At 39.4% G+C, this 24,916-nt stretch overlaps 1 protein-coding gene and 1 non-coding gene across 5 annotated transcripts in view; one reads left to right on the forward strand and one right to left on the reverse strand.

The window, feature by feature from the left end:
- Csnk1g1 (casein kinase 1 gamma 1) overlaps nucleotides 1–24,916 on the forward strand; it is a 138,237-nt gene that overhangs the window by 32,525 nt on the left and 80,796 nt on the right. For all 4 annotated transcript variants that reach the window (XR_007208837.1, XR_007208838.1, XM_048332843.1 and 1 more), the window contains exon 2: nucleotides 17,807–18,204. Coding sequence is in view for 2 of the 4 variants with exons in the window: in XM_048332843.1 (XP_048188800.1) it covers nucleotides 18,027–18,204 (178 nt within the window). In the remaining 2 variants the exon portion in view is untranslated. The remainder of the gene's footprint in view (nucleotides 1–17,806; nucleotides 18,205–24,916) is intronic.
- Nucleotides 18,602–18,706, reverse strand: LOC125341247. The gene has a single exon (XR_007208929.1). It is a non-coding gene; the product is annotated as a U6 spliceosomal RNA (small nuclear RNA).

Below are 24,916 nucleotides of genomic sequence, written 5' to 3' on the forward strand. Positions count from 1 at the left end.
GTTTAATGATATAGTCATTTCGTAATTATAAAGCTTTACTAGCATTAGTGTGAGGTTTTTTGTTTATTTGGCCAGTCTTGGGGCTTGAAATCAGGGCCTGGGCACTATCCTTGAGCTCTTTTGCTCAAGGTTAGCACTCAACTACTTTGAGCCATAATTCCACTTTGAGTTTTCTGGTGGCTAATTGGAGATAAGAGTCTCACAGACTTTCCTGCCTAGGCTGGCTTCAAACTGTGATCCTCAGATCTCAGCCTCTTGAGTAGCTAGGAAACAAGTAGTGCCTGGCTGTTATGTTAGTTTAAGACAAAGTTTTACTGTATAGCCTAGGCTGTCCTGAGACTTAATCTTCCTTCCTCTGCCTCCTCAGAACTGCCACTTACATGACCTTTCCTAGCTAGAATATTAGATCTTTGGCCAACCAGGCTTTTAGCTGAAAAAAATGTAGTTAGTGTCCTTAACTTAGTGTGGTATCCAAAGCAGCTACATTTCAAAATAGAATAAGCTTTTATTTTGAATACTGCTCATTACCTTAGACTAATACATTAAACTGTTCCTTTTTGGATTTGACATTGAGAAATGGGAATTTTCCCTTCAATAAGAAACAAATGAATTAAAAAAATTTTTTTCCAGTCCTGGGCCTTGGACTAAGGGCCTGAACACTGTCCCTGGCTTCTTTTTGCTCAAGTCTAACACTCTACCACTTGAGCCACAGCGCCACTTCTGGCCACTTTCTATATATGTGGTGCTGGAGAATCGAACCCAGGGCTTCATGTAAACAAGGCAAGTACTCTTGCCACTAGGCCATATTCCCAGCCCCAAGAAACAAATGAATTAAATTTATATCATTAGCAATACTAACCCTGTTATTCTAAACTTTTAGAAAACATAATTATTTCAGATTCTTCTCTATTAAGAAATTTTATTGCTAGGGTGAACAAGGTACTTATTATTTCAAACAGGACTTTTTCTTCTTGCCTGTGAGTTCCATCTTGTTTGTTTGTTTATTTATTGCAATAAGGACCTCACATTTGTTCAGCAGGTACTCTGTTGTGCCACATCCAGCATTTTGCTTGTTAATTAAGATAAAAGTGTTTAGCTGGGTACTAGTGTCTTATGCCTGTAATCCTAGCTACTCAGGACGCTGAGTTCTAAGGATCACAGTTCAAAGTCAGCCCAGGCAGGAAAGTCCATGAGACTTGGTCCCCAGTTAATCACCAGAAAACTGGAGGTGGTGCTGTGGCTCAAATGGTAGAGCACTAGCCTTGAACCACCCCCCCCCAAAAAAAAAAAAAAGTTTGGACTTTACTACCTGAGCTGGCTTTGAATTAAGATCCTTTTTTTTTTTTGCCAGTCCTGGGCCTTGGACTGAGCACTGTCCCTGGCTTCTTTTTACTCAAGTCTAACACTCTACCACTTGAGCCACAGTGCCACTTCTGGCCGTTTTCTATATATGGTGGTGCTGAGAAATTGAACCCAGGGCTTCATGTATACGAGGCAAGCAGTCCCAGCCCCTGAATTAAGATTCTTAATTTCTCGAGAAGCTAGGTTATAGGCATGAACCACTATACCTGGCTTTAAATTTTATTTATAGTTTGAGATGGAATCTTCCTGTATTGTCCAAGCTGATTATTGTTAACTGGGCTTAGGTACTCTTTTTTTCTTTGGTCTGTCATGGGGCTTGAATTCAGGGCCTGGGCACTGTCCCTGAGCCTCGTTGTGCTCAAGGCTAGTACTCAACCACTCGAGACACAAAGCCACTTCTGGGTTTTTCTGTTTATAGGGTACTGTGGAACCGAACCCAGGGCTTCATGCATGCTACACAAGCATTTTACCACTAGGCCACATTCCCAACCTGGCCATTTACCTTTATACTTTTTTCTTTTAAAGACTGTAGTCCAAGTTGGTCTTGTTTTCACCATCTCTGCCTCTGCTACCTGAGTGCTAGTTACAGGCAAGTATCACCATCCAAAAGACTAATTCTAGATACTCAGGAGGCTGAGATGAGGATCACAGTTTGAAGCCAGCCAGGGAAGGGGAAGTCTGTGAGATGCTTACCTCCAACTAACCACCAAAAGGCTAGAAAGTAGATTTGAGGCTCAAGTGGTTGAGCAAAACACTAACTAGTTTTGAATACAGAAGCTCAAGATGATTTATTTCTCTAAAATATTTTGAGTATCTCAGGTTTTTTGGGTTGGTACTGGACTCAGGAGCTCAGGGTTGTTGTTGTTTTTAAATTTACTTTATTGTTATTATAGAAGTGATATACAAAGAGGTTACATTCACATGCATCAGGGAATAAGTACATTTTCTTTTGTACACTCTCATCTGTTCCCTCATTATCTCCCATTCCCACCCTCCCATCTCCTTCTACTTTCATCGATGTCCAGTGCACTCCAGTGCTGCACTTTTTCACCCTTTTTCCTTGGATTCTGTGCCTTCCTCCCACCGTCATATAAGGATCTCAAGTTTTTATCTATTAAGAGTAGATACTTGGGCTGGAGGCTTGGCTTACATGGTTGAGTTTCAGCCACGCAAGCCCAGCAAGCACAAAGCCCCTAATACTACCAAAGAGAGAGGGGAAGGAGGGAGGGAGAGAAAGAGAGGAGAGAAAGAGGGAGAGGGAGAGAGTAAGGAAGAGGGACAGGGACAGGGAGAGACACAGAGAGACAAAGAGGATACTTTTTGTTAAGTTGAAAGGTAAGTGTAATTTAACAAAATCAAATGTAACAAATTTTATGCAATAGCAAGATATCAACTCAAAATCTAATTGGTAAGACTCTGAATAAAACCAAATTCCAGTCTCACAGTATATTTGAACCTGGGTACATCTATTTTTATTCAAAGTAAATAGTTCTCCAGAAACTAAATACAGGCTTATGCCTATTATTGGCTCTTCAGTCTTAACCTCCTCCCTAAAGAATATAGGGTAATGAATTGGCCTATCGTAAAACTTGATTTATTTGCCAGTCCTGGGGCTTGGACTCAGGGCCTGAGCACTGTCCCCTGGCTTCTTTTTGCTCAAGGCTAGCACTCTACCTCTTGAGCCACAGCGCCACTTCTGGCTTTTTCTATATATGTGGTGCTGAGGAATTGAACCCTGGGCTTCATGTATGCGCGGCAAGTACTCTACTGCTAGGCCATATTCCCAGCCCTTTCGTTGTTTTTTTTTAAACTGTATTTATTTGTTTTGCCTTTTTTGGTACTAGAGATTTTACCCAGGAACTTGCACTTGCTAGACAAGTGCTTTGCCACTGAGATACATCCAAGTCCAAGCCAGTAGTAGTAATTTTAAAGCAAAAGTAGAAAGTAAAACTTTATTATATGATGAAAAGTCAGTAACAGTCCCAATTTTATGGCAGAAATTCTGAGAATTATCTTCTAGTTTTTAGTATAATTAATTTGGACCAATGGGAAGCAAAGTATTTGGTACCTTACAACCTTACACTGTTGTTAGAACTACATAAATTTCCAAAACTTCTACTCATATATCATAGGAAGAAGAAAATTAGTTTCATACATGGCTTAAACAGCAGCTGGACCATTAAGGAAATTACAATTTATACTATTTATAAAAATATATAAGTATTTTTTTCTTCTTCGATAAAGTTTACAAGTATTACAGTTGACATACTTTATGTTGAGAAGTCTCCACCGAACATAGATGGGTGAGATTTAGAGGTGAAGAACAAAGGCAAGAGAGGAAATGCTCACTTGTTTTATAAAAATCATTTTTCTCTGCTGTGTAGCCATTGCTTAAAGCTCTAGTTTTCTGCCCATCCTGTTAGATGGTGAAATGAATGAAGCAGCTAGAGAAGCTGATGGGAATATCAGGTAAATAGACTTGAGAAAAATCATTTACACTAACTGTGGGCTAGGGTAGATTGAGTTTTAAAACTTTTAGTTCAGGGGTGGGCATGTGGCTTGGTAGAGTGCTTGCCTAGCATGCATGAAGCCCTAGGTTCAATTCCTCAGCACCACATATATAGAAAAATCCAGGAGTGGTGCTGTGGCTTAAGTGGTCAAGTACTAACTGAGCATAAAGAAGCCAGGGACAGTGCTCAGTGCTCAGGCATGGAGTCCAAGCCCCAGGACTGGCAAAAAAAAGCAAAAAACAAAAACAAAAAAACACCAAACCTTTCAGTACACAAATTGTTTTTATGTATTCAGGAAGTGGAGATTGGGAGGACTGAGTTTTGAGACTAGCCTGAACAAAGTGAATCCTATCTTAACATGAAAGAATGTTGTTGGTGGTGGTGGTGGTGATGTTTGTTTTTGCTTTTAGTTTTTGTTTTTTTTTAAGGAGGGTACAGAAGAGGAGGGAGGGTGAACAAATTCAATCATACTATTTATTGTACACTATGTAGAAAATATACTATGTAACTTGTGGGCAGAGATGGGAGGGGAACTGGGGGAAAGTGAAGGAAGAGGCAACATCATCCAAAAAAAGAAATCAACTCATGAATTATGAAATGGTAACCCTCTGTAAAATGCCTTTATAATAACAGTAAAATTATATTTTCAAGGGACTGAGAGTATGGCCTAGTGGTAGAGTGCTTGCCTCCTATACATGAAGCCCTGAGTTCGATTCCTCAGCACCAGATACACAGAAAAGGCCAGAAGTGGCACTGTGGCTCAAGTGGTAGAGCGCTAGCCTTGAGCAAAAGAAGCCAGGGACAGTGCTCAGGCCCTGAGTTCAAGCCCCAGGACGGGCAAAAAAAAAAAAAAGTGTATTTGGTATAGTGTGTACTTATCATCTCATCTATGGGTGGGGGGTGATGATGGGGAAACACCATCTTTCATAAAAACAAACAGGAGGGGCTGGGAATGTAGCTTAGTGGTAGAATGCTTGGCTACCATGCATGAAGCCCTGGGTTTGATTCCTTAGTAACACAAACAGAAAGCCAGAAGTGGCGCTGTGGCTCAAGTGGTAGATCAAAAAGAAGTGCCTTGAGTAAAAAGAAGCTCAGGCACAGATGAGGCCCTGAGTTCAAACCCCAGGCCTGGCAAGAACAAAAGCAAAAAGGAATGGAGGCATTGCTCACTGGTAGAGTACCTGCCCGGAAAGCTCAAAGCCCTAAGTTCAAGCCCCAGAACTGCCAAAAGGAAATGTTTTTATGAGAGGGTTGTCTTTCCCCTACTCTCCCCTCGCCTGGGGTTTGAACTCAGAGCTAAATAAGTGCTCTGTTGAGTGCTCTATCTAAACAAATCTGTTGTTATTTAAGAAAATACAAATATGACCCCTTAGAGAAATTTTGCCACAGGGGGCATACATACACTATTAAATAGCGCAATTTTTTTTTTCATTGTTTCAGGAAGATATTTGTGAGGCCATTGCACTTTTGACTTGGGGCTGAATGGGTAAGTGAGTTAGCCAGAAGGGTCATCTGATTAGTGTAGCAGGAGTTAGCTCAAGCTTTTGATATCTGGCTGGATTAGACTGTGTGACTTAGTGACCATAGCTTTTCTGAGCCTTGGTTGCCTCTGTTAAAAGGAATAATTGCCCTTATTAAGATAGGTATGTTCAAGTTGACTCCACTGGATAGGTTACACAACACCTTGTCAGTCATTAAAAAAAAAGAATGTAAATGGCTAAGCGCTTGGTGACTCTGACCTTATAATTCTACCTACTCAGGAGGCTGAGATCTGAGGATCTCAGAAGCCAGCTGGAGCAGGAAAGTGTGAGACCCTTATCTCTAATTAGTCAGGAAAACCTGGAAGTGATTCTGTGGTTCAAATGGTACAGTGTTAGCCTTGAGTGGAAGAAAAAGCTAAGGGATAGCACCAGGCTCTTAAGTTTAAGCCCTAGTACTGGCATACAACACACACAAAAAGTAAGTGCCTTTAATAAAATTATGTCTCTAATGTATAAATGCCACTCATTTAAATGACTTCTCAACTGCTACTAGCAGTGTATAAAAAGTACTGAATAATGTATTATTGCTCTCTTCATTTTGCTCACTGTAATACCCTGCCTTGCTAGTCATCTTCACCAAAAGTCTGACTCTATCCCGACTTACAGGATCTCATCTGTGAAGACTTGTTTAAAAATGGCTTCTTGTGAAGGCCTGACTACCCTTTAACTAGAACTCTTCTTTCTGACTTCATTTTCCATAATCTTTATTTCAACAACTCGGAGTTTAAATTGTATCACAGTCCAGGTTTGTAGTACTTTCATTTTTGTGTTTGTAATGTACCTCTGACAAGTAGAGAAATTACTCTAGGGTTGAGTTCATTGTCATCCTACGTTACACGTACACTACATTACATACTAGTTTGTTGAATTAAGACCACTTTGGATGAATAAAGGTTCTTTTGTTGTTGTTGGTTGTGGAGCTTGAACCCTGGGCCTGGACACTGTCCCTGAGCTCTTCAGCTCAAGGATAACACTCTACTATTTGAGCCACAGTGCCGCTTCTGGTTTTCTGGTGGTTAATTGGAGATAAGAGTCTCACAGACATTCCTGCCCAGGCTGCCTTTGAACTGCAATCCTCAGATCTTAGCCTCCTGAGTAGCTAGGATTACAGGCTTGAGCCTCCCAATTGTCCACGCCCGGCCTTGAATAAAGGTTATTGTACTTTTTTTTTTTTTTTTTGGCCAGTCCTGGGCCTTGGACTCAGGGCCAGAGCACTGTCCCTGGCTTCTTCCCGCTCAAGGCTACCACTCTGCCACTTGAGCCACAGCGCCGCTTCTGGCCGTTTTCTGTATATGTGGTGCTGGGGAATCGAACCTAGGGCCTCGTGTATCCGAGGCAGGCGCTCTTGCCACTAGGCTATATCCCCAGCCCGGTTATTGTACTTTTTAAAAAAAATTTATGGTCAAGGTAATGTACAGAGGGGTTACAGTTACCTACATAAGGTAGTACATCTCTTGTCATACTTGTTATACACTCCCTCATTTTTCTTCTACCTTCCCTTCTTCCCAACCCCTCCCCTAGTACTTTTCTTTTAGATTTCTAGAAATGATTCACACTCCTTGTAAATTCATTAGATTGTTGAGAAAATTATTTTGGAAGTAGAGCCGTGACTCAAAGTGGTAGAGTACTAGCCCTGAGCAAAAGAGCTCAGAGACAGGACCCAGGCCCTGAGTTCAAGCCCCACAACTGACAACAACAGTAAAGAAAGAAAGAAAACCAAGACTGAGAAATCATTTATTGATTTTTTAAATGTTCTTTAATTCACCAGAGTGTTAGAATATACTATACTGAGCTCTTAGAATAAAATGGTGACTATAACAACAGTTCCTCTCTTTCCAGAGCTAATGCACCAGTGAATAAGTAATTACAGTGTGAGTAATTAGTGCTATGGTTGGGTGCTCTAGGAGTACTTAGAAGGGCACTGTAATTGCTTGTTTTAGGGAAAAGCCATTTAAGGTGAAAGCTAATATGAGCATAAATTAACATAATGAAAAGCTGAGATTGAGAAGGATCCAAGCCTAGGGCCCTTTGGAGGAATTGAAGTAAATTTGGTGTTTATTAACATGTAATGTAAGAGGAGGAGTTAACTGAAAGCTTGTACTAATCTGGAAGGCCTTTAAGTTTTGTAAAGGATTATATCTTTTATCCTAAGGGCCGTGGAAAGCCTTTGAAAGTTTTTGAATTGGAAAGTGATCAAACTTGATTTTAGAAGCCCCTCTGGGCTGCAGGGGTTTCTGAATTTATGTGGAAATTGAGGGGAGAAATATGGAAACAAGGAAAATTTTGCTACCATACAGTGGAAAGACAATATTTTTTCCAGAAAGCATAATTTGTGGTATTTAGGCAGATGGAACAAAGCTTATAGATTTGACAGTTCCTTCAGGTCATTGGGTAGATGGTGGTATTATTTATTCTTGGAGATAAGAACCCTGAGGGGAAGAAAGTCAGTTTGAGGATTTCTTGGAGGAAAACAGAGAGATAGGAGACATGAGAATCTAGAGATGTGTGGAGATTGTTCAGTTGAGATTGCTCTGTGTGTGTGTGTGTGTGTGTGTGTGTGTGTGTGTGTGTGTGTGTGTGTGTGTGTCTAGTTAGAGAAAAATGAGCCTGCCCCCTGAGTACATAGGTCTCAACCTCAGGAGAAGAGGTGAAAGCCAGAGATGTAAATTAATATTCATTAGATTGTTAAAATATGAATGCTTAAAACAGTGTGAAGTGCCTGGAACCTGCCTTTTCTATAGTAGGTGCTTTATAAATACCTGCTGATAGAATGCATAACTGAAAGGCACAAGAGTGTTTTTATGGGAAAATGAGGTTTAGGTCAGTAGTCTGAGGAAACAACTGAAGGGTACGTTGAGTAAGAGGAGCCTCCAAAGGAGAATAAGGAGGAAAAGCCATAGAGATTAGAAGAAAGTCAGGAGAAAGTGACTGCTGGAACCCAAAGGGGAAATAATGTTTAAAGAAGAAGAAAACACTACCAGTGTCAGGAAATTACAAAGATAAGGGCTGTTGTATTAGCATGCCTGGGGCCATGGATTTCATTCCAAGTACTCAAAAAGATTAAAAGTAAGAGTTGTAAAGTGTTTGGGGGTTCTTAGATTTATCCTTAAAGACACAGTTTTACTCTGGAAGGAGAAAGGTTTTATTGGCTTTTGGAGATCAGATTAAAAACCCAATTGCTGAAGAAAAGCCTAATATCCAGAAAATACAAACAGCTGAAAAAATTAAACAGCAAATAACCAAAAATCTAATTAATACATGGGCCAGGAAATTAGACAGTTCTCAGAAGAAGTACTATTAGCTAATATACATACATTAGCTACTGAGGAGGCTGAGATCTGAGGATTGCTGTTCAAAGCCAGCCAGAACAGGAAAGTCCATGAGATTTTTATTTTATATGAACCACCAGAAGACAGTGGAGCCGTGGCTCAAGTGGTAGAGTGTTAGCTTTGAGGACAAAAGCTCAGACACAATGCCCAGGCCCTGAGTTAAAGCCCCAAGACTGGCACCAAAACAAAAACAAGACTACAAAAGCAAAACTACATCAAGAAAATCAACAACAACAAATACCCTGTTAATAGGCATATAAACTAATGTGACCACTATGAAAATTAAGAAAGCTACCTACATGCCCATGCTTATTCCATCTCTGTTCACAATAGGTAAACTGGAATCAGCTGAGGTATCTAACAACAGATGAATGAACAAGGATGTTATGGTACATATATGTCATGGACTGTTAATATCCATGAAGAAAAATAAAAATGAGATCATGTCATTTGCAAAAAAATGAATGGGATTGGAAAACATCGTGCTAATAAGCAGATAAGCCAAGCTTAGAAAGCCAAAATACATTTACACTCATTTGTGGAAGTATAGACCTAAATGATATACATAAATATTAACATATACATATGTGTATATGCATGTATACTTATACACATATACATCATTGTATGTGTATACATATGCATATATGCTATATGTGTGTATAGATGCACATATATATATACACATATACATACATTCCAACTATGAGATTGTTTAGAAGGATGAGAGAGGAGAGAGGGAAAATGAAAGATGTGGGGGGTGAATGCAATGTAACTGTATGAAGAAGATGGTGTAAGGAATCTCAGTGAAATTTGTTGGTCAATAGCAGTTGGGGGAGTGGGGAAATAGAAAGCAATAGAGAAAGTTATTCTGATTAAAATGTAGTACACGCACATTTGAAATACTATGATAAAACCTGGTAGTACAATTAATCCACACTTCAAAAAAAAAAGTATAGGAAAATAAGACTGTTGGGGGAGTGGGTGCCAGTGGAGGGGAGAAGGCAAAGAAGGTAAACAAGGATGAATAGTGTCCAAGTAGTTTATTTGCATGTTTGTAAATCGAACAAGGAAACCTTTGACATTGTTTTAGGAAGGTGTAAGGGATGTAAGGGGGAATGATAGAGGAGATTAATTTGATCAAGATACGTGTGTGCATTATGGAAATTTCACAATAGAACCCCACTTGAACAACTAAGGTGTGCTAATCAAAACAGAAACCTCAATAGCTGAGTATTCAGGACTGAGGAAATATAAACACTGAGAGAGGATAATTTTTATCTTTGTTTGTGAGAGGCTTATGGGGGTGAGGATGGTAGATGGACCAGAAATAATGATAAATACACTTAGATGATGTGTGGTGTTTGTAATGGGGGAAGGTTTTGAACATATTTATGAGGCAAGCACTCTTGCCACTAGGCGGTATTTCTAGCCCCTTGAACATGTTTAAATGCTGATTGTTTGCACAGGTAGTCTGCAAAGAAGAGGATAAATTGTTGGTGGGAGATAATTCAGTGGCGTTTTAGGATTTGCCTTAGGCCAGAGGCACCTTTCTCCTTTGAGCTAGAAAGATAAAGATAAGTAATTGTGCTGACTTGTTTTGAGAGTTTCTTATTAGAAAACAAATATTTTTTTTCGGGCTGGGGATATGGCCTAGTGGCAAGAGTGCCTGCCTCAGATACACGAGGCCCTAGGTTCGATTCCCCAGCACCACATATACAGAAAACCGCCAGAAGTGGCGCTGTGGCTCAAGCGGCAGAGTGCTAGCCTTGAGCGAGAAGAAGCCAGGGACAGTGCTCAGGCCCTGAGTCCAAGGCCCAGGACTGGCAAAAAAAAAAAAAAAAAAAAAAAAGAAAACAAATATTTTTTTTCATCCCCCCACCCATAGCTGACAAGAGAAAAAATTTAACTACCAAAGTAGTAGTCGCTTTCTTAACATGAATTATAATACAGGAGCAAAATGTAGAAATTTAAGCTTCCACCTTTCCCTTGTATTCCTAAAGATGAACTACTGTTAATTGTTTATATATCTAGTTGGGCTTCTAAGGATACCAAACTGTAGCATGTTTGCAAAAGGATTCAGTATTTTTTGTTTGTTTTTTGCTTAAGGCTAGTCTAGTGCTCTACCACTTGAGCTCCAACTCTACTGATAGTTTTTTTTTGTTTTTTTTTTGTTTTTTTTTTGTCTGTCTTGGAACTTGGACTCAGGGCATGAGCACTGTCCCTGGCTTCTTTTTGCTCAAGGCTAGCACTCTGCCACTTGAGCCCAGCACCACTTCCGCCTTTTTCTGGGTATGTGGTGCTGAGGAATCGAACCCAGAGCTTCATGTGTGCTAGGCAAGCACTCTACCACTAAGCTACATAAGCTCCCCACTGATAGCTTTTAGATGGTTAATTGGAGATCAGAGTCTCACAGACTTTTCTGCCTGGTCTGGCTTTGAACTGGGAACTTCAGATCTCAGTTTCCTGAGTATCTAGGATTCACTGGTGCTCAGCTTGCTTTATTAAAAATAGATTCATGCTACACATTTTGCTTTACAACAGGGTTTTTATATTTGGTATCTTCTATTACTATGATTTACTTGCTCATTGATGAACTAATCCTGGTAAATTATAAACTGAAGTTGCCAGTTTAGGATTTTATACTTTGTGTATATTTGATAGATTTTGACAAATGTATCTACCATTATAATATTCTGCAGACTTAGGGTTGCTCCTTAACTTTCCCTGTTGGTATCACAGTGTTTTAGACTTTAACCATTCTAATATGTATTTGGTGATCTGGTCATTTTTATTTTGTAATTCTCTCATGACATGGTTTTAAGCATCTTTTTATATTTGCCATGTGCGTTTGTTCCTCGGTGAGGCATCAAATTAGATCATTTACTCTTTTTTTTTTTTTGCTGTCACTAGGATTTGAATTCAGGGCCTTTTGCTCACTCGCTCACTTTGCTAGTACTCTGCCACTGAGCATACCTCCAGCCCATCTTTTTGCTAGTTATTTTGGAGAAGTCAGCCTGGGCTGACTTTGAGCCATAATTTTCTGTCTTTGTTTTCTCAGAAACCAGGATTAAAGTTGTGAACCACTAACACTCAACTATATTTATTTCTCAGTTGGATTTTTTTGGTTGTTGAGTTTTCAGAGTTTTCATGATTGGGATAACAGGCCTTTACCTGATGATGCATATTTTACAAATATCTCCCAGGCTGTGACTTGCTTTTTTTTTTTTTTTTGGCCAGTCCTGGGCCTTGGACTCAGGGCCTGAGCACTGTCCCTGGCTTCTTCCCACTCAAGGCTAGCACTCTGCCTCTTGAGCCACAGCGCCGCTTCTGGCCGTTTTCTGTATATGTGGTGCTGGGGAATCGAACCTAGGGCCTCGTGTATCCGAGGCAAGCACTCTTGCCACTAGGCTATATCCCCAGCCCTGTGACTTGCTTTTTTATTCTTTTACACTGTTGCGTAGAACAGAAGTTTTTAAGTTTTTTTTTTTTTTTTGCCAGTCCTGGGCCTTGAACTCAGGGCCTGAGCACTGTCCCTGGCTTCTTTTTGCTCAAGGCTAGCACTCTGCCACTTGAGCCACAGTGCCACTTCTTGGCCGTTTTCTGTATATGTGGTGCTGGGGAATCGAACCCGGGGCCTCATGTATACAAGGCAAGCACTCTTGCCACTAGGCCATATCCCCAGCCCTAGTTTTTAAGTTTTAATTTAAACATTTTTAGTTTTAATGAAGTCCAGCCTTATGAATCTTGCTTTGATTTTATATATATATATATATATATATATATATTTTTTTTTTTTTTTTGCCAGTCCTGGGCCTTGAACTTGGGACCTGAGCACTGTCCCTGGCTCTTTTTGCTCAACGCTAGCACTCTACCACTTAAGCGCCACTTCCAGCTCTTTCTATATATGTGCTGAAGAATCAAACCCAGGGCTTCATGTATGCGAGGCAAGCACTCTTGCCACTAGGCCATATTCCCAGCCATTGATGATGTATTTTTTAAGAGGTCATTGCCAAGCTCACAGTCACTTAGATTCTCTCTTATAGTGTCTTATAAGAATTCTATAGATTTGTGTTGTACATTTATGTCTATGACTTTCTCAGTTAATTTTTCTGAATAGCTTGTATCTTGCAGGTCTGTCCTTCCTTTCTTCTTTTTTGCCAGTCCTCAGGGCCTGAGCACTGTTCCTAGATTCTTTTTACTTGAGCCATACCACCACTTGTGACCTTTTCTGTTTATGTGGTGCTAAGGAATCAAACCCAGGGCTTCATGCATGCTAGGCAAGCACTCTACTGCTAAGCCACATTCCTAGCCCGCCATTCTCATTCATATTCTCTCTCTCTCTCTCTCTCTTTCTCTCTCTCTTTCTCTCTCTCTCCCCCTTCCTCTTTCCCTTCCTCCCTCTCCTCCCCTCCCTTCCTTTTTCTTGCATGTACATGTCTTGTTCAAGTACCAGTTGTTAAAAAGAATTGTTTTTCCACGGAATTGTCTCTGTTGGTCTAAGGTGGATGTGACTGTTTTGGGCTTTTTATTCATTGCCTTGGTCTGTTTATTCTTCCACAGCACCACCCATCTCCATTACTCTTTGTAGTAAGCCTTGAAGTCTCCAGCTTTGTTCTTCTTGGATATTATGCTATTTTGTGTCTTTTGCCTGTATATTTTAGAACCACTTTATCAAAGCTCACAAATAAAGGGCTGGGAGCATCAGTTTTTAGTAGTAATGTGGAGTGGTGAAAAGATGAGCACTGAAAATTGCAAGGGTGATAGGAATGGGCGACATTAATAACTGAAATTTTTGGAAAAGAGAAACACAGGAGTACCAGAACCTAGACAATACTAACACTTCTATAAATTTGGGTTAAAATAAAATAATTTTGATAATTTATTGGAATAATGACAGTTATTATTGTATACTTGTATTGTCTTACCCTTTATTCTTTATTTGTACTTGAATTGGCCTGTAGTATTTTTTAACTATTGTATAATTTTTGATTAGTTGGTAGGCAGACACATACATGCACACAGATCAAATGTTTATGAGTTCTTCCTAGTAATGTGATATACTGCTCTTAAAATTTATCTTTTAAGGGCTGGGAATATGGCCTAGTGGTAGAGTGCTTGGCTCATATACCTGAAGCCCTGGGTTCAATTCCTCAGCACCACATATATAGAAAAAGCCAGAAGTAGTGCTGTGGCTCAAGTGGTAGAGTGCTAGCTTTGAGCAAAAAGAAGCCAGGGACAGTGCGTGCTCAGGCCCTGAGTCCAAGCCCCAGGACTAGCAAAGAAAAATAAAATTTATCTTTTAAATATCAGGTTAGGCTTCGATCTCATTCTTTGGAGAGTTTACATTTGGAATCAGATATAATGTTGCAAAAATATTCATAAATATAAAAGGAAATTTCCTGGGGTTTCTTGGAAGAATTTTTATCTTTGACTTTAAAAATAAGACATAAAGGGCTGGGGATATGGCCTAGTGGCAAGAGTGCTTGCCCCGTATACATGAGGCCCTGGGTTCAATTCCCCAGCACCACATACAGAAAAAGCCAGAAATGGCTTAAGTAGTAGAGTGCTAGCCTTGAGCAAAAAAGAAGCCAGGGACAGTGTTAAGGCCCTGAGTTCAAGTTTAATCATGGCTTTTTTCTGGCTAATTGGAGCCTCTCCCAGAATTGTTTGCCCAGGCTGGCGTTAAATCTCAGGTATCAGATCTCAGCCTCCAGAGTAGCTAAGATTATAGACTTGAGCCTCAGGCATCCAGCTTTATTCTTCATTTTTTGAGGGACTAAGAATATCTTTAGGGCTGGGGATATGGCCTAGTGGCAAGAGTGCTTGCCTCGAATACATGAAGCCCTGGGTTCAACTCCCCAGCACCACACATATACAGAAAATGGCCAGGAGTGGTGATATGGCTCAAGTGGTAGAGTGCTAGCTTTGAGCAAAAAGAAGCCAGGGACAGTGCTCAGGCCCTGAGTCCAAGGCCCAGGACTGGCAAAAAACAAAACAAAACAAAACAAAAAACCTAAGAATATCTTTAGAAATTCTTTAAGTATCTTTAGCTATTTTCTTTTCTGCTTTTTTCCCCTTTGTTTTTCTTTTTTTTAATGTAAATGTATTTATTTATTTTTTTGTTTTTGTTTTTGTTGCCAGTCCTGGGGCGTGGATTCAGGGCCTAAGCACTGTCCCTGGCTTCTTTTTGCTCAATGCTAGCACTCTGCCACTTGAGCCACAGCGCCACTTCTGGCTTTTTCTGTATATGTGGTGCTGAGGAATTGAACCCAGGGCTTCATGTATACGAGGCGAGCACTTTACCACTAGGCCATATTCCCAGCCTCCCCTCTTTGTTTTTCTATTTTGTGGTATGGGAGTTAAATTCCAGACCTTTCTAAGCAGTGTTGTACCACTTGAACTTAGTTATTTCATTCATAAATGATGGCTACTCCTCTGTCTCTTCCCCCAAAGTATTTTGTTATTGTCAGGTAGACAGTGACTTTGGACCAGATAAACTCTTGTTTTTGACCCAAAATACTACCTCTTTTTATATGCTGGATCAGGATGATAATTACTAGAAACATTACTTCCTCTCATTTCAGTTTGATGGTTTGTTTAAGGTATGCTCTAGAGCTCTCTATTAGAACATTTCACTGACTACTGGGGGAGATCCATATTCCCTAAGTAACTTTTTGTTTTGGTTTATTTTTTTGCCAGTCCTGGGGCTTGAACTCAGGGCCTGAGCACTGTCCCTGGCTTCTTTTTGCTGAAGGTTAGTACTCTGCCACTTGAGCCACAGTGCCACTTCTGGCTTTTTGTATATATGTGGTGCTGAGGAATCGAACCCAGGGCTTCATGTATAGGAGGTGAGCACTTTACCACTAGGCCATATTCCCATTCCCACACATTGTGTTTTATCTCAAATAATTTGTAATATAATTTTCTGGATGGATGAAGAGTTGCATAGAATGAGTTAGGTTGGAAGGAGTATATCTGTACCTCTTCCATGGTCTTTCCAGGTACACCACCTTCCAGGAACCTTCATATCTACAGTATCTGGATGATCCCTGATACCTATCCTTTTTGGTCCCCATGGGGACTTAATTTCATAGTTATGATTAAAGCATGGGTGCGTACAAATGTGATTGGACCAAAAATGGTCTGATCTAATGCTAATAGACTGAATGGGAAACCCCAGCAAGGCCTGCCTAGATTCTTCTTGGGCTGTTTGTGCAGCATTCCTCCCTCCTGGGTAGGGAGCAGGTCCCCTTCTGAAATGTGTATCTTATGATATACTATCTCCATCTAAAGATGGAGAAGTTTATAAAATATATATATATATATATTTATTTATTTATTTATTTTTGCCAGTCCTGGGCCTTGGACTCAGGGCCTGAGCACTGTCCCTGGCTTCTTTTTGCTCAAGGCTAGCACTCTGCCACTTGAGCCGCAGCGCCACTTCTGGCCATTTTCTGTATATGTGGTGCTGGGGAATCGAACCGAGGGCTTCTTGTATACGAGGCAAGCGCTCTTGCCACTAGGCCATATCCCCAGCCCCTAGAATATATTTTTGGTTTCTAAGTTTCTGTAGTTACCCTTGGGGTGAAATGGATAAAGACATATATGAAAGGCAGGCAAGAAGGTCAGAGAGAAGCTTTGCTTACTGTAGCCTTATTGTGCACCATTTTTGTCACTTAGGAACAGAAGCTATGGGAGTAATGAGCCAGGAACTATGGGGAAAAAAATCTAAACATGTGCTATATTGTCCCAGATGCTTATGTGTATTGTCAAATAGAGTATCAAAATTAGTGCATTATAAATTTGTATTGGGCTGTTTTATATTTGGACACTAGAGAAATCTGTTAGGAATAAATGATATATTAGATGATTTACATTTACATCTAGAAAACTGGACCAAAAGTTGAGGTTTTCAAAAGTTTAGTCTAGGGGCTGGGAATATGGCCTAGTGGCAAGAGTGCTTACCTTGTATACCTGAAGCTGAAGGGTTTGATTCCTCAGCACCACATATATAGAAATTGGCCAGAAGTGGCTCAGTGGCTCAAGTGGCAGTGTGCTAGCTTTGAGCAAAAAGAAGCCAGGGACAGTGCTCAGGCCCTGAGTCCAAGGCCCAGGACTGGCAAAAAAAAAAAAAAAAAAAAAAAGTTTAGTCTAGGACCACTTTGTATCAATAAGGTTTTGGAAATGTGTGTTTCCTAGAACAACTAATATATGCAAGTAAAAAATTTGTTTTGCTTTTTTTTTAAGGAAAAAAATTTCAGCATAGAGTTGGTGGTCTGCAGTCCCAGCACTCAGGAAGCTAAGGCAGGATAGATAAGCCTGTGCTGATTAGTGAGACCTTGTCTCAAATAAACACAACTTAAATAACTTACTTTTCTTTAGGTGCTCACATCCCTCCCAATGCTTCCTTTATTAAAACGCATATAAATCTCTAAATCTAAACACCTTACAAGTTTTATTCTTCTGTGATTTTTATATATGTGTGTGTGTGTGTGTGCGTGCTTGTGTGCGTGTGTGCCTTAATAAAAATGCCCAATTATATTGTCTTTTTTCTTCAAAAAAGGAGAGTAATGTGTCTCACTTGGTAAATTTTTGGGTTGCTTGACTGATGCTAGTGCCTGGTAAATGGTGGTTATGGGGAGAGAAACAGTTGCATTTCTGATTGGTTCTGGACAAATTTTAGAGAGCTTTTAATTAAATTGTCCATAGTTAGTTAGTTTGAGTTTAACCTCATCATGTCTTTCTGCTACACAATGATGAAAAAAATCAACAAATACTTTTCCTTTTAGTCACATGTATATTCTGGAAGAATTTATTTTCTATTAAAGTCTTGTGTGTTCCCTAGGTTCCACAGTTTGCAGCCTACTGAGCTTATGCTAACACATGAATCACTAATCCAGATGGCTAAGCTGTTGGAGGGTATAAAACCAAACTCATTTCAGGAAGCTCCAGTGGTCCACTTTACTCATCTTTGGATAAGATCCATTCTAATTAGTAGTGGCTGTCTTAATTTGTCTTAAAATTTAATTTTTAACTGCATGTTTTCTTGATTTTTACCTAGGTTACAAAATGTCCTATGCTTGAGATCTACAGACAACATGTCCTACAGGAACTAATCAGTGGTCTTTCTTCTCCTGGAGATACATTAGAAGCATAAATATGGTGCCAAAGGAACTCCTTATCTTTCTCTGACTACAATTTATTTGGACATACTTTTGTATTTGAAGAGAGGCATACACACTGAGTTTACTCATTGTGCAAAGACTCTGTTGTGTAGGATCATGGACCATCCTGGTAGGGAAAAGGATGAAAGACAACGATCAAGTAAACCCATGGCACAAAGGAGTGCACACTGCTCCCGATCTTCTGGCACGTCATCCTCTGGGGTTCTCATGGTGGGACCCAACTTCAGAGTTGGCAAGAAGATAGGGTGTGGGAACTTCGGAGAGCTCAGATTAGGTAAGAACTTGAACTTGATTGTGTAAGTTGCTTTCATTAGCTACAAGAAGAATAAGCTCTGGTAGGTTTCAAATCAAGTAATTCATAATTCTATGGCCAATTTCTCTTCAAGTGGAACCAAATGGCATAAGAAATGATGAATTTGTGGAGTGGGCTATAGTAATTTTTAGTCATAAATTTTATTGTTCAAGGTCCATCTCTCTTTCTCTGTATTTTTTAACTTTCCACCAGTTGTGAGATTTTGTGATGCCAAGAGATTTGTGTACATGGAGCAGTTGTACTCAAATTCTAATATAGAAGATTTGAGGTAGAACCCGAAATTTGAGTTCTTAACACATTTTCATGTAATGCAGATGAGTTTGATTCTTTTTTTAATTTTAAAATTTTTTCTAATTTTAATTTTATGGATCACTTCACACATCTTTGTATCTTCCTTGTACAGAGGCCATGCTAATTTTCTTTGTGTCATTTCAATTTTAGTATATGTGTACCTAAAGCAAGCATGATTATTTGGTTCTTGTGTCACAGTTGAAGAGACTAAGCTAGGCATTGGTGATGGCAACTGTAATACCTGCATTCTTACTACATAGTGAAAACACTATCTCTAAACAACAATAGCAAAAACCACCCAAGCACATGTACATTCAGATTCTACCTATGAAAGAAGAGGAGTAAATATTTACTCAGTAATTGAGTTTGCAAAGATATACATCATATTTTGAAAGATTTTTCAGTGCCTACTACTTGAATATCTCATGGAGTTCTCAACATTAGGATTGAGTTAAAACTCCAAGAAAAATGTCTGCAATTTTATTTCCCAACCAAAAATTTTTCTATTTCAAGTATGACTTCATGTGTAAGATGATGGATGATAACACATATCAACCTGTTTAAAGATTGGAGATTGAGAAGAAGGCACAGTAGGTAATTCTATTTTTTAATGGGCCACTCCACCTGAGAGGAGAAGAGAAAACGAAAGACTTGATATAAAGTGATCAGCTTAGGGAATGTGTATAAGTCTCCTTATAGGCTAAATTATTTCTTTCAGTGATTGAATCTATAAATTATTATGAATAATCATTGTAAGAAACTTTGGCTTTCGAATGAATATAATGTGAAATGAATATTGTTTCATACCTTTGTTACTTCTGATGATTTTGCAAAAGAAGAAGTAAAACATCTGATTCCCTGTAGAGAGCTCTGGGAAAACATCATTATACTAAACAGATAGCACTGGGTACAGAATTAAATTTAAGGATGCTAACAATGAAGGCTAGCAACCTGGAATTGGACCTGACTAGGATATTGAAAGGCTCTTTCTATTTAGAGATGTATTCATGTTCGAGTTAGCAAAGCCAGCAGATGCCACTGAGAATAGGAGTAAGATGTGTAATTTCACACTGCATGACTTCCTAGCAACTACTCAGTTGCTTTGGCAACGAGTTTTGCAAACATTCATTTATGTAATGGATTTACTTTGTTTCAACATCACAGTACTACATGCATCAAAGAGATGATGGCATAAACATCTACAAAATTATTGCTGAGAGGCAGTTTGTAATATATATAAACTTGTACAATCTCCTAACAACAGATAATTGTTTAAATTCTGTGACACTAAAGAAAAACCTTGGTCAGTGAATAATTACTGAAGCCTTAAGGATATACTAACAAGTTTACATAAAAATGGAAAAATTCACTCAATTAATAGGACAAACTGTGGTTTGTGTATACTTTAGAATTTGTATACATTAGAAGATATTTTGTTTTTGTGTTTAGTCTTCCTGTGTTGTTCAGATTAGCCTCAAACTCACTATCTAACCCAGTATGTAATCTACTGTGTAAACCCACTGTGTAATCCATCCTCCTGCCTTTCTTCCTGAGTGTTGTTGGGAATACAAGTGTGCACTACCATGCTGGACTGATATTTCTCTTTTTGACTTGCAACGTATTTTTTTCTTTCCAGGTGACTATTCTTGTGTGCTTATCTGCCTTTATTAGCCAACAAATGGAAAGGTACTTTTAGAATCATTTGGCATCCACTGAACACTATAGAGTGGGCTATGTACCCTATTCTATCATTCTCTCATCTATGTACAAGTAAGCAAAAGACTGTGTAGACAACAGCAAATGTAAACCAATATATGCCAAGCAACCCCACTTCTCTAAACTCATTTCCTTTTCTAGTGATTGGCTCTTTTTTTTTTTTTTTTTTTTTTTTTGCCAGTCCTGGGCCTTGGACTCAGGGCCTGAGCACTGTCCCTGGCTTCTTCCCGCTCAAGGCTAGCACTCTGCCGCTTGAGCCACAGCACCGCTTCTGGCCGTTTTCTGTATATGTGGTGCTGGGGAATCGAACCTAGGGCCTCGTGTATCCGAGGCAGGCACTCTTACCACTAGGCCATATCCCCAGCCCGTGATTGGCTCTTTCAAATACTGAAATGTGTTTCTTTTTTCCATCCATCCATCCATTTATTGCAGGTATTGTGGCTTGAATGCAGGGCCCATTGGGCTTTCATTTGGCTTTTTCCACTTAAGGCTGGTACTCTACCACTTGAGCCACACTACCACTTGTGGCTTTGCTGGCTTTTTGGTGATTAATTGAATATGAGTCTCATGGGTTTTTGTTTTTTCTTGGCCTGGCTTTAAATCAGGATCCTCAGATCTTAGTCTCCAGAGAAGCTAGGATTACAGGTATGAACCACTAGGGCTTGGCACTAAGTGCATTTCTGCTTCAATTCTTTCTGTTGGAGAATTCTTTCTCTAAAATTTTGCCTAGTGATTGGTTCTTATTGTTGAGGTTTTAGGTTATCTTTTTTTTTTTTGGTCTTTTTTCAGTAGTTCATCTTTTTAAAGACTGTCTTGTAACTTCTTCCCCACTCCCACTTAAATGAGCACATTTCTCTTCTAGCATATTCTACCCTATCAAGCTGCTTTTTTACAGCTACCTGTCTGTCTACTTGATTTTTTGAGACAGTCTCAAACTCCTTTCTTAAGTTCATCACATTGACAACTATCTGAAATGATCTTGTATATTTATTTACCAGTTAGGATCTTCTCCTTACAAGACTACAGTGCCCTTTAGAGGACAATTCTTTCTGTATTATTTATTGTGATATAAAAAATAGAGTGTTAGATGGCCAAACAAAGAAGGAAACAAATTAAAGTATAGGCTCCTTCAGTCTTCAAATATATTAGGTTAGTGACCTTAGTGAAATGAAATTAGTAATCTTCTCTTTCTTTTTTTCCCCCCTTTTTCCTTCCACATTCTTCTCACCCCTACCGCATTTTTTCTTCCATAGCATATGCTTCTATAGCACAGTGTGGCTCCAAACTTGCAATTCTCTGGCCTCAGCCCTCCCAAGTGCCAGTATTATTAGGCATGTGCCACCATGCCTGGCCTGATTAGTACATTCTGGTTCTCTGCAAATCTCTTTTTACCCCACTATTGATTTAACATGTTTATTAATGCTATACTTAGGGTAGGATATAGTGAGAAGGATATGTAGGATAAAGGAGAAAGATACATTGAGCTGTAGCATCTGCCCCTGAAGATAACAGTGTTGGGAAGAGAATAAAAGAAAAATTACAGAGCCAGGTGCTGGTGGCTCATGCCTGTAATCCTAGTTTCTCAAGGGGCTGAGATCTAAGGATCCCAGTTCAAAGCCAGCCTGGGCAGGAAAGCCTGTAAGACTCTTATCTCCAATTAACCACTCAAAAACCAGAAATAACACTGTTGCTCAAGTGGTAGAGCGCCAGTCTAGAACACAAAGAGGCTCAGGGACAGTGCCCAAGCTCTGAGTTCGAGCTCAACAACCAACAAAAAAAGGGGGGGGGAGGAACTACAATATAAAGTAATGTGACAGTAGATGGTAGAAGTTATACTGGCAAAGCTAAATGAAGGATTCAGAGAGAAGGTGTTACTTAATGCTGGTGGGCACAAGGAAGAAGGGCTTATCTCAGCTGTAAGATGTATAAGACCTGGGCATTGTGACAGTGTACTATAAGAGCTAGTTAGATGTATGAATGGGTCATAGGATATGGAATGAAAGAATAATAGAGGAGTATTAGAGAAGCTCTTGTCAAAATTGGGATCATATTGCGTTTGCATGGCATTTTAAAGTATTGGACTTTATCCTGTATGCAGTGACATGGAATGATCAAAGGTTTTACAACATAGGTGTGACATGATCTGGTTTTATTAATATTAATCTTAATGTCCCCAACTCCTTTAATTGTGCGTACATATAATGGTACTGAAGAAAATGTTTGCTTGGGGAGTAATCAAAGTTGGAAGTGGCAGTCTTAGTTCTTAGCTTGACTCTGAAAGTGGCAATGAGATGGATGGAGTGAATTAGAGCTGTGTGCTTGGTGGCTCATGCCTGTAATCCTAATACTTGGGAGGCTGAGATCTGAGGATTATGGGTTGAAGCCAGCCTGGGCAGGAAAGTCCATGAGACTCTTATCTCCATTTAACCACCAGAAAAGTCATAGGTGGAGCTGTGGTTCAAGTGGCTACAGTTCCAGCCTTGAGGGGGAAAAAAAAGCTCAAAGACAGTGTTCAGCTCCAGAATCAGCACCAAAAAAAAAAAAAAAAAAACAAGGTGAGTTCAAAATTTCAGGATAGAAAGGATTAGAAAGAGGCATACTTCCAGTTTTAGGAAACCACACAAGTAAGTTAGTATAGGTAGAGATCCAAGTAAGATAAAATTTGTGAGTGTGTTGACTTTGACAGGTGTGTGGCACATAATGGAAATAGACTTCTGATATTGAGAAATTCAACCTTCAGAGTAGCTAGGCAAAAAACAAACAAACAACAAAACACAAAAAGTGCCTGCTCCTTCCCCCAAAAGTTTTTTTCAATGAACTTATTTATTTTGGGGGGGGGTTGTTTTTTTGCCAGTACTGGGTCTTTCTTGAATTCATGGCCTGAGCACTGTCCCTGGCTTCTTTTTGCTCAAGGCGAACATTCTACCACTTGAGCCACAGCACCCTTCCGGCTTTTTCTATGTATGTGGTGCTGAGGAATTGAACCTAGGGCTTCATGTATACAAGGTGAGAACTTTACCACTAGGCCATATTCCCAGCCCAGATCTCAGCCTCTTAAGTAGCTAAGATTACAGGCATATGCCATTACCAACGCCTGGCCCTGTATATGTTTTTATGCATGATTATATTTTTGATATAATGTTCATATATGAGAGAAAATATGCTCTCTGTATCTCTGAATCTGACTTAATTAACTCAACATAATTTTTCTAGGTCCATTCATTTTCCTGCAAATTACACAATACAGTATTTTTGCAGACACAATACAATATTCTTCCATTGGATGAGTAAAAAATATATATATGCACATACATACATACATGTACACACCTATATACATAAATATCCATATACAGACCACAGTTTTACTTCATTCCGTGTTGTAGGGTATCTGGACTGTTTCAATATCTTGGCTATTTTCAATAGTATAGTAATGTACATGGGTGTACAGGTACCTTTATTGTATCTGGACATAATTTTTTGGATTAATGCCTAAAATTGGTATCACTGGATTTTTTTTGTTTTGTTTTTTACCCGTCCTGGGGCTTGAACTCGGCCTGAGCACTGTCCCTGGCTTCTTTTTGCTCAGGGCTAGCACTCTACCACTTGAGCCACAGTGACACTTGTGGCTTTTTCTATATATGTGGTGCTGAAGAATCAAACCTAGGGCTTCATGTATATGAGGCGAGCACTTTACTACTAGGCCATATTCCCAGCCCCAATATCACTGGATTTTATAGCAGTTCTATTTTTTTAGTTTTTTGAGGAACCTGCATATTTCCTTCTGTAGTGTTTGCACTCATTTATAAACCTATTTAGCAGTACTGTAATACAGTTCCTTTTTTTGCACATTCTTTTTGTTTTATTTTCTTTTTGGTCAGTTGTGAGGCTTGAACTCAGGTGCTGTCCTGAGCCTCTTTGTGCCCAAGGCTAGCACTGTACTACTTGAGCCACAGCGCCACTTTGGTTTTGGGGTGGTTAATTGGAGATAAGATTCTCACCAAGAACTTTTCTGTCCATCCTAGCTTTGAACCATGATCCTCAGATCTCAGCCTCTGAGTAAGCTAGCATAATAGACCTTAGCTACTGACACCCAGCAATTCCCTACATTCTTTTTTATTTTTTCTGCCAGTCTTAGGGGTTGAACTCAGGGCCTGGGCTCTGTTCCTAAGCCTCTCTTGTGCTCAAAGCTAGCACTATACCTCTTGAACCATAGCACTACTTCTGGCTTTTTCTGTTTATGTGGTACTGAGGAATCGAACCTAGGGCTTCATGCATGCTAAGCAAGCACTCTACCACTAAGCCACACCCCAGCCCCTCCTTCCCTGCATTCTTTACAGCATTTATTGTTGGTAATATATCTTGATGATGGCCATTCTAACTGGAGTGAGATGGAATCTCAGGGTTGTTTTGGTTTGCATTTCACTTATGATCAGAGATGTTAAGTATTTCTTCATGTATTAATTAGCTATTTTTACTTTTTACTTCTTCTGAAAAATGTCTAGTTAGTGTCTTTGTTTTTATTAATTAGGTTGTTGAATCTTTGGGGGTTTAATTCTACTTCACAAAATGTCTCCAGAGATAATAATTAACAAATGGTTTAGTTTTCTAGAATTTGTAAAGGTATTTTAAGACATATTTTAGAAATGTCATTTTGATATAAACT

The sequence above is a fragment of the Perognathus longimembris genome, chromosome 23, assembly GCF_023159225.1.
Source record: "Perognathus longimembris pacificus isolate PPM17 chromosome 23, ASM2315922v1, whole genome shotgun sequence".
Lineage (NCBI taxonomy): Eukaryota > Metazoa > Chordata > Mammalia > Rodentia > Heteromyidae > Perognathus > Perognathus longimembris.